The sequence below is a fragment of the Pristis pectinata genome, chromosome 17 (genome assembly GCF_009764475.1).
Source record: "Pristis pectinata isolate sPriPec2 chromosome 17, sPriPec2.1.pri, whole genome shotgun sequence".
In the NCBI taxonomy this organism is placed as follows: domain Eukaryota; kingdom Metazoa; phylum Chordata; class Chondrichthyes; order Rhinopristiformes; family Pristidae; genus Pristis; species Pristis pectinata.
Window position 1 is genome coordinate 19,053,782 of NC_067421.1, and position 11,847 is coordinate 19,065,628.

Sequence of the window (11,847 nt, forward strand, 5' to 3'; positions counted from 1 at the left end):
GGGCAATGAAACCAATGGAAGAAGTTGAGTTTAGCGCAGAAACACTGGTCTACAAAGTCGAGGAAATGTAATTGCTGCTTATACTCCAATCAAACGGTTGCTCAAAAGCAGCCTGGAATCTTATCTTTATTACTCTTTCCAGAAGTCCAGACGAATTTCGTGAATACCTCGTTTATCTTTTGGAGTCAGCTAAGATTGTCATTATGGTTTTATCCCTATTTTCCATAACTTAATATAAAAGGCCTGCATTATGTAATAGTGCAGTAGCTCGTTATTTTTTAGGCTATTTCACTCCCCCCCCCCCCCCACCCTTTATCGTTTCTCTTTTTCACTATTTTTTTCTATATTTATCAAGAGGGAGCTGTGAAGTGTGGCTGCCGTTTTACGTTGCTAACAATTAAGTCACAGTATTTGGGTTTTCGTGCTTCTTTTGCAAGAATTGTGCGGCGGAATATGGCGGAGAGTGAAGAAGCCTTCGGGCTGCCAGCAACAACACACAGCGAGTCCGATCCCAAGGAACACTCTTCTGAAACTAAGCAGGACAGCCTGCTCGGAGCGGCCAACAAACCCCACTCCCCACAACAAGCTACATATACTCAACAGGTTGGTCTCAGACACCCCTACGCTAACAAAACAACGTTCAGTGCGGCATAATAAGTGCACGTTATTGCTTAACACGGGTAACAACTAGGTGCTACATGTAAATGTCTGTAGATGCATCTCTGACACCTTTCTTGGTGCTAGTGTACACAGACGCATGATTGGTTAATCTCATTGCTTGTAACATACTTTTGGGCAGTTGCTTAGAATATCTCTGATTTGTAATTGAGGGAGAAATTATGAGGGAAGTTATTGCATCGATTAGTTAGATTGCACTGATTGTGCTGATAATGCAATTCTAATTGCAGATATTTATTCATTATAATTTCCACTTCTAGGGTATGGAGGGAATTAAAGTTTATTTACATGAGCGAGAGTTATGGTTAAAATTTCACGAGGTCGGGACAGAGATGATCATTACTAAAGCGGGAAGGTAAGGAAGAATCAATTTACCCAAACGAAATGTTACAAAAATCACCGTTGCTTCTTATGTTAATACCTATTGTGATCATCTTCACAGCTCGCCTCTGTACTTAAATGCAGTTGTGCATATGCTTTTGATCAGCCAAAGTTCGTAGTGACAGAACTTTCCCTGTTATACAAAATCTGTTCGTCCCAAAGGGAAATACTTAAGTATTTCTAAAGAGTTGAATATAATAGATAGATAATAACTTCAATGCTCAACGTTAAACAGGCTCAGATTAATCAATTTTTAATAAGAAATATTTCATGTGACTGTTAAGAGCAAACCCAGCCAGCCTTGAAGTAACATCCAAGAAAGATAGATTTTATAGAATATATATAAAGGCTTCCCCGAATGCATATATTTTAACCTAACTTAATCGTTAGACTATTTGTAGGGACTATAGTATGAATGGTTAAGCTAAACTGCTAGAGCGTTTATAAACTGGCGCGAAAAGGTACTTTAATTAACATACAGGCTCGAATTAATAAATTATACTAATTACATGAAATCATCTGCTCCCCGCTACATTCTCATTTAATTAATTTAAAGTTTGGTCAGATTCTTTTTCCACATCTCTTTCATATTATATTTCAGTAATATTCTAAACAAGTTACGAAGTTGTGGGTTGAGGCAGAAATTCAAGACGTTCAACTTAAGATGCCTTAAAAGACTCGAACCGAGCAGGATATCATAGTAGTTTCGGGTTAAAGCAATGCTTACTTTGCTATTCTGCCCTCACAAGATTTCTTTTCGCATGCAGACAACATGTTCCCTCATGGGCTTTCAATTTCATCCCACTTACGCTGAACAAGTAATAAATATTTATAAAGATCTGCATATATTCAAGCTGTTATTCGATAATTTGGTGAGACAATAAATACAGCTTTTCCATTTAAAAGCTTTTTTACTTCCCCCCTTAATGCGATTTCTTAATGGCCAAAAAACAGCTTCAGATTATTTTGCCGAAGTATTTTGTAAACACGTTTCGCATTCACGAATTAACAGCTACTTTGATACAAAGAGACGAAACATTAGGCTTTGTATGCAGGTTACAAATTAGGCCTTGATCGAAGCCATGTTTTGTATATTACTTACTGCATTAACGCTGCCTGTTTAACCGCGGCTGTTATAATTCGTCTTTACTATGTACATGAATTACAGATCGTGTTTGTTTGTTCAAGTTGAACAATTAAGCTTTCCATCAATTTGCTTCTACAAAATAAAGCTATGTATCAGTAAATACTGAGCGAGGTCTCCAGCGGCATATATTATCTTGGAAAGTGGTCGAAATTAATATTTTCTGTAGTGAGGGCTTTGCACAATTTATCACTCCTGCACTAGAAAACGTTTCTCGTTTTATTTCAGGCGCATGTTTCCCAGTTACAAAGTGAAGGTGACCGGGTTAAATCCGAAGACAAAATACATTCTTTTAATGGACATCGTACCGGCGGATGATCACCGTTACAAATTCGCTGATAATAAATGGCAAGTGCTGCGTATTATTTGTGTCTGGTCGATCACATTCACAAGAGAACAAAAAATCGTATGCTAGTTAGTGTGAACAGATTCGGATTATCGCGGTAGCGGAGTTCCTTCGCTGGGGAGATGCGAATGATTAGTCTTTCAAAAGCGTTACTTGCTGTTACACGGGTTGGAAGCAGCACATGCATAGTGTGTAAAGAAGGCCGTGTGTGGATAAATGAGCGTCTTCTCAATGGTTTATAAGGTTTAATTCAAACAAACACGTGGGGTGTTTAAATCGACGTTTCTCCCAGGTATCTGGAGCATTTCACTTCCTAGCAGCGACTCTGCAATGCAGATTCAGGGGTTGGTTTCAACGTGTATGAAATATTCATTGAGAGCGACACCTGTTTTATCGTTGTCAGTGCTCTTTGTGTGCCCTGTGTCCAGACGGCACGGATGTAGGAGTTTAGCTCCGATTAATCTGAGCATTTTCCATGCCTTATTTTCACAAGGTCTGTGACGGGGAAGGCAGAACCCGCCATGCCAGGCAGGCTGTACGTTCACCCGGATTCACCTGCTACTGGGGCTCACTGGATGAGACAGTTGGTCTCCTTCCAAAAGCTGAAACTTACCAATAACCACCTGGACCCCTTCGGACACGTAAGTGCTGAGCTTATTTTGTTTGCATTCTATTTATTTCCATTAAGTAGCAGGACTCCAATTCTCTTCAAAACTTGCCGAATTTTAATAGAATTGTATTAATAATTTTAATACAGATAAACATTGCATTGAGCGTTAACAAGGATATCCGGAGAGTTAAATCCTGCCAAACTGCTTGCCGAAGGGAAATGTAATGAATTTAACTGGAGTTGGCCTACGAAGGGTTAACCAGAGAGTTGGAGGGTGATGGAACTGGATAGAACATTTGGCGTAACACGAATAATTGTTGTTGGTTTTCTCCTGTTGCTATACATCCTAGAAGTGGACATTAACAAGGTTGCTATTTCAACTGCGGCATTGGGCCAACTAATTTTTTTTAAGCGACGCACCAGGAATGCAAACACGAGTTGAGAATGGAATCTTCCACTCCACCTGAAGTTAATGGTCCCGAACACACATTGCCTCATTTTGCTGCGGTGCATTGTGGGACACGGGGAGGTCTGTCTTCACATAAACAATACGAGTATTATGAAGAAGGCACACGTGTTCATTTCCCTGCTTTTGCCCATCTAGACTTTCGAATCTAGTCCATGTTGCACTGTAAAGAGTAGTCCAAACATTCTCCTTTAAGGCCCCAATGAAATCCTTTTGGTTTTTTCCCTATTGTTATTTGTTGTAAAATGAGTGCATTCGTTCCATTTGACATATTAAAGCACTTAAAACTGATCACATCTCTGCTGGCCTGTATTATCTGCGAGGCTTACCTCGAGATAAGAATTAACGTTAGAAAACAGAACCAAAACACAAGTTGAAAACATCAACTTTAACAGTTTTGCTGAAGTTTCGTAATATTCTCCTATCAGAATAGAGCTGTGTTCCCCAGACATTAAGCACTTCGTTAGGTAACGGTAGCCTTGGAAACTGCCGGGCAATGGATGGAAGCCCGATGGAGGCAGCCTTCCCTACTGTGAAAAGGCGGCGATTGCTAAAATCTCTCTAAACAAACGGACAGAGACGCAACAATGAGAAATTCATTTAACAAATTGCTAGATGTAACCAGTACTGGTAGCCTCTCAATTAAGCGGGATGTAATGAAATTAAAAATCATTAGATCGTTCACCAGTGATGTCCAGGGCTTACGGGACTGTCAAAGCAATTTAACTAAGCCTGGGGGATGAGAGGGACTCCAAGAAGAGATGACTTGGAGGGTCTGCCATTGCGGGACAAGCAGCGTCTTTCTGTCGCCAGATTCGCTCCCAACCCTTCCCCCCTACCCACCAACAATCTTGGCGATCTTGGAATAATTGCAGAATGAGTCCTTCGAGAAGTCACTTTGGCATTACCAGATGCTTGAAACGTTTTAAATCACATTTTTTTTAAAATGAAAGACAGCGTTTCCTCCTAAGGGGTTGGCTGCTAATGGAAGGGGTTTAGGACATTGGGTGTGTTCCAAAACAAGATCACAGCCACTCTGTGAGAATCTACCCAGAATGCCAGCATTCCCCTGCGTTGACTGGGACAAGTTGCCATTGGGGTGAGAAGTGGGGACATTGAAAAGGACGAGGTGTACGGCGACCTTTCCCCCAGCTTTTAAATACCAAGATAATAATTTCCTTCCTCTTTTCCCTTTTTTCATTCCGTGTTTTTAACGACAAGCCTCCTGTTACTGCAAATGCCCAAATTGACAAAACAGCTTAATTTAGACACTTAATTTTTGTCCATCTATAACTGCACTTATCTTCTTTTGTTAGATTATTCTAAATTCGATGCACAAATACCAACCCAGGCTCCATATCGTAAAGGCCGACGAAAATAACGGATTCGGCTCGAAAAACACTGCATTCTGTACCCATGTTTTCTCTGAAACCGCCTTTATCGCAGTGACGTCCTACCAAAACCATAAGGTAAGGATTTTCTGAGGGAGTCTGAACCACGTAGAAGCCATTCGCTCACTCATACCCCCGTAATCCCAAATTTCAGTTCCCACTCATTGTTTGTAAAGAGAAGCGACAGCCAGGCTCATTGTCTTATAGCTGACCGGGCCGGAGTGGATTCGGGCCACAACATGGACAGGTCACGATCTGTAAGCAACATTGTAACTGGGGCACATTGCAAACAAACGCGACGCTTTGGATCTATACTTTAATTTCATGCACAGCCATTAAAAATTTAAACACTGCTTATTTACGTAACGCGATATTTACATAGTTGACCAGGTTCTAAGAAAATAAAATGGCTGAGATTGAGATGATATGTTTGCAGTACATTTTAGACCACCAGGTTACAAACCCCAGACTGTTTTTGTTCTTTTACTGGATGCCGATAGATCGCAGTATATTTTGAATATTTTCAGCTTTTATTTCAGACGTCTAGCATTTGCGAAAAACGTCCTTTACATATTTCCGTTAGGATTTTTGTGAGTGGGTTGCATTATATGAGGATACTTTAATAACTCGCCACATATGAAAAGTTTAGACTAATTTTTAATTTCCGCCTTTAGTGAAATAACGCCATTTGGGGAATTAGTTGAGGATTAAAGTTTCAAAGATCAACAATCACTCTGGCGGATGTCATTGAACGATTTGAGAAGGCAGAACAGCATATTTTACAGCTCCACTCAATTGCGCTACCCGCGCGGTTAAACAATTGACGGGCAAAAACGTTCTACTGCAGCGTTTATTCTAGGAAAAGGTCGATGCTTGGAGTAGGAATCCATTTAATTTTCCAACCACAATCAAAGTAAAAAAAAATAACCTCACCTGCAGTTCACCAATTGCAAAATGGAACTGACATTTATCGCTTTTAATGAAAAAAAGGTTGCGTTTCCTTGAAATCCCTCCAAGTGCAAAGTTTGCAGCATCAGACTTGGGTTTTAAATTTAAGAGATCAATATTCTTCATTGGATTGTAAGATGTTCAAGGGAAACGTGATTGAAAAAATACCTATGTGGTGTGGGTTTTGGGATTCGAAGATTTAACTAACTTAATACCAAGAAGAACCTTCATTGCAGATTAGCCGCGCCAATGTCTGTTCATTGGAAGCCCACAATTTCAAGTTAATTCAAAACGGGACAAACGTTGCAGCAGGTTGAAACAAAAATGACAGGGGGATTTATTCGGCTGACAAGCAACTTATTTTTAACTCTTTGCAATCTATTGCTTGAACGTCCAGCTTCCTCAGCAGATCTCGCTACCTGAGACCATCTAATGTGTTAAACACTGACTTTGTCTGACATCCTCTTCCCCAAGATTGAGTACACAGCAGGGCAATTACTTAAAATTGCACAGAGCACAGTTGCTCCTCAAAGGTTTTTGTTTTGCTTATTACAATTGCATTCTGTTATCCATTAAAATTATTAAAATGGGCATGCAAAGTATAAAGCCAAGTTTAGGTTTTATAATGTCTTTAAAACTTTCTAAAATAACGTGTGTTTTATTGCAGAAATAATATTTAATCATCATCAATGTGTTTCTAACGCTCACTTTAATTGAGATTAATCGTAAATTCAGCGAAAGTATTACAAAACAAAAGCTATTATAAATATTGAAAATAATGACGTGCTATGAGATACATTTCTAATATATAACTCTCTGAAAACAAGAAATCATGCGTGTACTATTTGAAATATGAAATACAGTTTGGTTATTTTCTATCAATTAATAAGATGAATGTTTTAAAATCAAATAATGTAGATATTTAATGAAACAAATGTTAGTTGTTCGGCTTATATTACTTAAAGTAGTATCTGCATGTATTCCTTTCAATTGATCAGTGTAATTATATCCTGACATGTTTTCCTCCGTTGTGCTTTGCCTTGTATTTCCCTAACGCAACGGCGCTCTTACTTCACTCCTACGACTAACCTATTTGATTAAATGGCAAGCTCCTAAGGTTCGCGGTTACGCTGAGGTGTATTACTTGCCCACAACTTGCACCTCGTGGAGCCGCTGACTGGATCCGCACGGGAAAATATCATCTAAAGTTAAACGCAACGAATTTTCGTAGGGAACTTTTCAGAATCCTCAATACAATTTGTTCATGGCTTTCGAATAAAAGTAAGGCAAGTTTTAATATCAGCAATATCCCTTTACAGATTGCCCCGAAGTATTCACTGCAGGTTATTTAGTTGCGTGAAATATTGCCCTTATATTTTCCCAGCAGTGGGGATGATTATTCACGAGGATAGCATCTTTAATCGTTTGGGTCTTATCCACTTGTCACTGAAATAATAAAAGCCAGGTTCTATATATCTTCAATTTCAATCGGACCGGGCTAATTTATTGGATGCTGGCCAGGGCTACTGGTACACCAGCAATACCTGGCACGGACGTGTCCGGAGTCGACTCTGGTCACCCTGGCAGACCTAAATCAGAATGATCACCCAACTAAACCTCCAGTCAATCCAGACAAAAGAACGGCGAGCACGTGTGTTTGGAGTGCATGCTCATAGGAGTAACAGTAAACAGTATATATATATATATACTGTTTTCCTGGACAGCTTAGACACTTTTATAACGCCTCTTTGAATTGGGTTTACAGTTATTCCGCAACGAAATCCAATTCAAAGGCGTTGAGATTTCCTTTTACTAGGTTACCAGGCGATACTGACACATCCAAATCAACATGAATACTGGGCCACCTCGCAGACAGAAATAACTAATAGTAAGGCTTACACCTTCAGTTTTACACACTTCAGTGACGGATTAAAGTTACACAGCATTGCTACAGATTGCACCAAGATCTGTTGAATTCCGTTTCAGCATGAGAATATCCGTCAAAATGTTGGGAAAGTATGAGTGAAAACTTATATTTTCTTTAAACACGAAAAAAAGTTGCACAGTGAAGTAAGGAATGTTTAAGATGTCTAAACAAAAAAATGGCTTAGGTAGGCACTTAAAATCCATGTCCAATGCAGCAGATTTGTTTGCATTGTCATTATTTTCACAGTGGATGTTTAATTGCGGGTTCCAGTCGGAAAATATTTTATGTTAATATGCTGTAAGAAATTTAAAGCAATTTTATTTTTTAATTCAGATTACGCAGCTTAAAATAGAAAATAATCCCTTTGCAAAGGGATTTCGCGGGAGCGATGATATGGAGTTGCACAGAATGTCTCGGATGCAAAGGTAACTCGCGCGCACACTCTGAGTTGCATGAAATGGACCAAATGCCAAAAATATGTTGTCCAGCCAAACATATAAAATAATTTGCATTAGTCACAGTTGTAATGTGGGGAATCAAATATAACTGAAGATGCAGCAAACCCGACTTCATCTGCTTTCTGCTGTATGGATAGAACACAGTCAAAGAACAAATTTTCGAAAACCAGAGCCTCTATTAATTACCTTGTACTAATAACCCTGCTTCATGCACAGACCTTGTAGATCATGAGACTATTACATGAAAATGTTGTTGCAGAACTTTTCAAAACTGGTCACACTTGGCCTTTAGACAGCACTATATTGGGTCAGATTTTCCAAGTGCAGATTGATCCAAGAATACTCTTACTCGAAAATTGAAATCAGGCGTCCGCCGACCCTGGCCAACGAATGCATGCCTCAAAGTAAAGGCTGAACGCAAGCATTCGTTAGCCTTAAGTAATCCATTGTGTTGGCCGTTAACAAGAAGGCGGAGGATTTCCTAAAGCAACATTATATAGCACAGAAGAGGCTGTTCGGACCATTGTGCATGTGCAAGGGTTGCCTTGCGCCACCTCTCTGCACGTTCTCACAGCCCTTGACATTAGAATTGACAGAGCGATAGGCAGAAGAGAGAGAATCACACAGAATAACAAAATGTTTATGTGTGATCTTTAAAGCATGCAAAAACTTTTAAATAACATGTGAAATTTAACTCTTCAGGCCACAGACTGAACTATATAATTTTAACAAATATTATAATCACAAGCACAACAAAAATGTGCTCTATGTAAGTAGGATAGTATTGAGGTTTTCATCCCGCTTCGAATGTTAACGTCTTTACTTTTGTAATATGCATACAGTAAAGAGTACCCAGTGGTTCCCAGGAGCACGGTCAGGCAACGTGTGGGGTCCGCTGCGAATCAGTTCAGCGGGGAGGTACGAGTGTTGCCCGTGTCCAACAACCTGAGCTCCCAGTACCAATGCGAGAACGGCGTCTCCAGTTCGTCTCAAGAGCTGCTCCCTCCCAACCCGTATTCACTCTCCCAGGAACAGAGTTCGCTCTATCACTGCAATAAAAGGAAAGGTAAGGCATCTTTCAGCGCGTTCTCCAACACTTCTATGGCCACGGCGTATTTTATTGTGAGCTCTCATATACGCTGTCAGTGTCATGTCAGGATCAGCTTGGAATTTTATAGTGAAAAGATATGTAGTAGTACATGTTAGAATTGGAAATGAAATATTTTCCAGTTCCAATAACATCGCAAGCGCAACATATCCTATTATCCAGGAAACAGCAGATGTAAAAAAGAAACTGACAAGTAGTCATCCACCTCAAGTGTTCCCACTGAGAGATCTAAACTGTCTCTTCTGTGGGTGGCTTCTCTAAATAACCAGTTATCTGTTCCGCTTGAGTGTCAAAAAATAAACAACTCTTGAGGCTACAGTGGCCAGATGGAATGCTGTGATGTTAAACGAACATGTGACCTTCCAAATCCCAGCTCCACCTCACACCGGCTGGGCTTGTCAAGACTTCTTCCTCCTAAGTGCATTTTAGCAATATTCCATTGCATGGAAGGCAAGAGATAACTTTTGTGGAGATATAACTTATTGCAGATAAGCCTTTAGGAAGATGTTGACTCACAGAACCCTTGACAAACACAGATGTAAAGGGTCCAGGAACATTTGCATTGGCTTGATTAGCTTTGAAATAAAGAGAAGAGCACTGATGTGTATGCACATTGGGGTTTGGGGGTAGTGAGGAAAGGGGACAACTTGGTTGACTCAGACTTATGAAAGCAAAAAAAGAACCATTCACCTCAATAGAGCATTTTCTGCAACTTCAGTATGTTCCCAAATACATTACAGCCAATGAAGTATAGTCACTGCTGGAATAGAGGAAATATATCCAAACATGTGCTTATGACCAGATAATCAGCTCATTTGGCAACATTGAGGCATAAGTGTTTGCCAGGACACGGGAGAATAACTCCCTTGCTATTCTTCATATAATGTCATGGAATCTTTAACATTCATCAGTGAGGGCAAAAGATCTCAGTTCAATGCCTCATCCCACTATATGGCTCTGACATTGCCACCTCCCCTTAATATGACACAGAGTGGAGTGTGAGCCAAGGCATTGCAGTCACGTCTATGAAACTAAACTTGAGCCCACAACCTGCTGATCTGAACTGGCCTTAGAGACGCGAGATGCTTTGTACCTCGTGGCCCTGAGATATGCACAGACAACGTTACCACTAAACTGTTTATAAGATCATTTTTTATCAAATTTACTAACGAAAGCAGTGTCTTTAATAGTTAAATGATATCTGTGTTGTTTCATACATAGATTGTTCATTAATAAAACTTGATTCCACTCTGATTTATCTATATAAGCAGTAGAAGAAGACTGCAACTCGACTGAGCATCCATTCAAGAAGTCATATATAGAGAGTCCTCCTCCAGAAGATGACCCTTTCTACAGGTCCTCAAGTTACTCCCAACAGCAAAACCTTACTCCTTCTTATAGGACTGACTCAGCACAACGGCAGGCATGCATGTATGCTGGCTCTACAGCAGGAACGGACCCCGGCTCCAGCCTTGATGACATTAGTTGTAACACTTGGGCCACTGTTCCTTCATACAGCAGCTGCACAGTGACTGCGATGCAGCCCATGGACCGAATACCCTACCAACATTTCTCAGCGCATTTCACATCAAGCCCATTAATGCCTCGCATCTCTGGAGTTGCCAACCACACGTCTCCACAGATAGGGGACACCCACAATATGTTTCAGCATCAGACCTCAGTTTCCCACCAGCCCATAGTCAGGCCATGTGCTCCTCAAGCTACCATTCAGTCTGCAAGCAATCTTCAACCAGGTGACTACTTGTATCCACATGGCATGTCAAGAACCCTCTCGCCACATCAATACCATTCAGTACATGGAGTTGGCATGGTGCCAGAATGGACTGAAAACAGCTAATTCAAACATCTCTCAACTGATCTGACATACATGAATGTTTGCATTTGATGAAACTGAACACCGTTTTCAAGCAATACTTTTCTTTGGAAAAACAATCATAAATGGCTGTAATTTTCAAAGGACATTTTATAAAGTGACATATCATTGAGATATTCTTCCCTTTCCTTCTTCCTACTGTATTTATTTGAATGATATTTAAATAAGTCATTCACCAAAAACAAAAGTGAAGGGTTCCATCTGGTGGATGTTTCTCTGCAATATATAGTTAATGTTTCTGAGGTGTTTCATTTGTAAATTTGGTCAAAGGTTGCATAATTCTCATACAAATGGAAGAATCATTAGCGGCATGTGTACAATTCATGGAAAGTTCCCCTTGTTGAACCAATTGCTGCCATGATCTCATATGGTATAGATGAAGAAATATGGTGTGGTGTAATGAGCAATAGAGGACACCTGCATGCCTACATGTGTCACTGGAAGGAGGAAATACTTACCTCTCTTTCTCAAGGCAATTACTATTACACTTTTTTCA

The 11,847-nt window shown here is 40.0% G+C and overlaps 1 protein-coding gene across 1 annotated transcript; it reads left to right on the top strand.

The window, feature by feature from the left end:
• The first annotated feature begins 453 nt into the window (after positions 1 to 453).
• Positions 454 to 11,315, top strand: LOC127579427 (T-box transcription factor TBX5-like). The gene is made up of 8 exons (XM_052032234.1): positions 454 to 603; positions 939 to 1,033; positions 2,432 to 2,551; positions 3,043 to 3,190; positions 4,942 to 5,094; positions 8,225 to 8,316; positions 9,192 to 9,415; positions 10,732 to 11,315. Exons 1-8 carry the CDS (start codon positions 454 to 456, stop codon positions 11,313 to 11,315), a joined length of 1,566 nt encoding a protein of 521 aa, XP_051888194.1.
• Positions 11,316 to 11,847: the final 532 nt, after the last annotated feature.

What these genes read in the sequence shown, in the direction of transcription:
- LOC127579427 (XM_052032234.1), top strand. Translation starts at nt 454, where the DNA reads ATGGCGGAGAGTGAAGAAGCCTTCGGGCTGCCAGCAACAACACACAGC. An exon ending in AAATTCGCTGATAATAAATG is followed by an intron (nt 2,552 to 3,042) that starts GCAAGTGCTGCG and finishes TATTTTCACAAG; the next exon opens with GTCTGTGACGGGGAAGGCAG. An exon ending in ACCTGGACCCCTTCGGACAC is followed by an intron (nt 3,191 to 4,941) that starts GTAAGTGCTGAG and finishes TTCTTTTGTTAG; the next exon opens with ATTATTCTAAATTCGATGCA.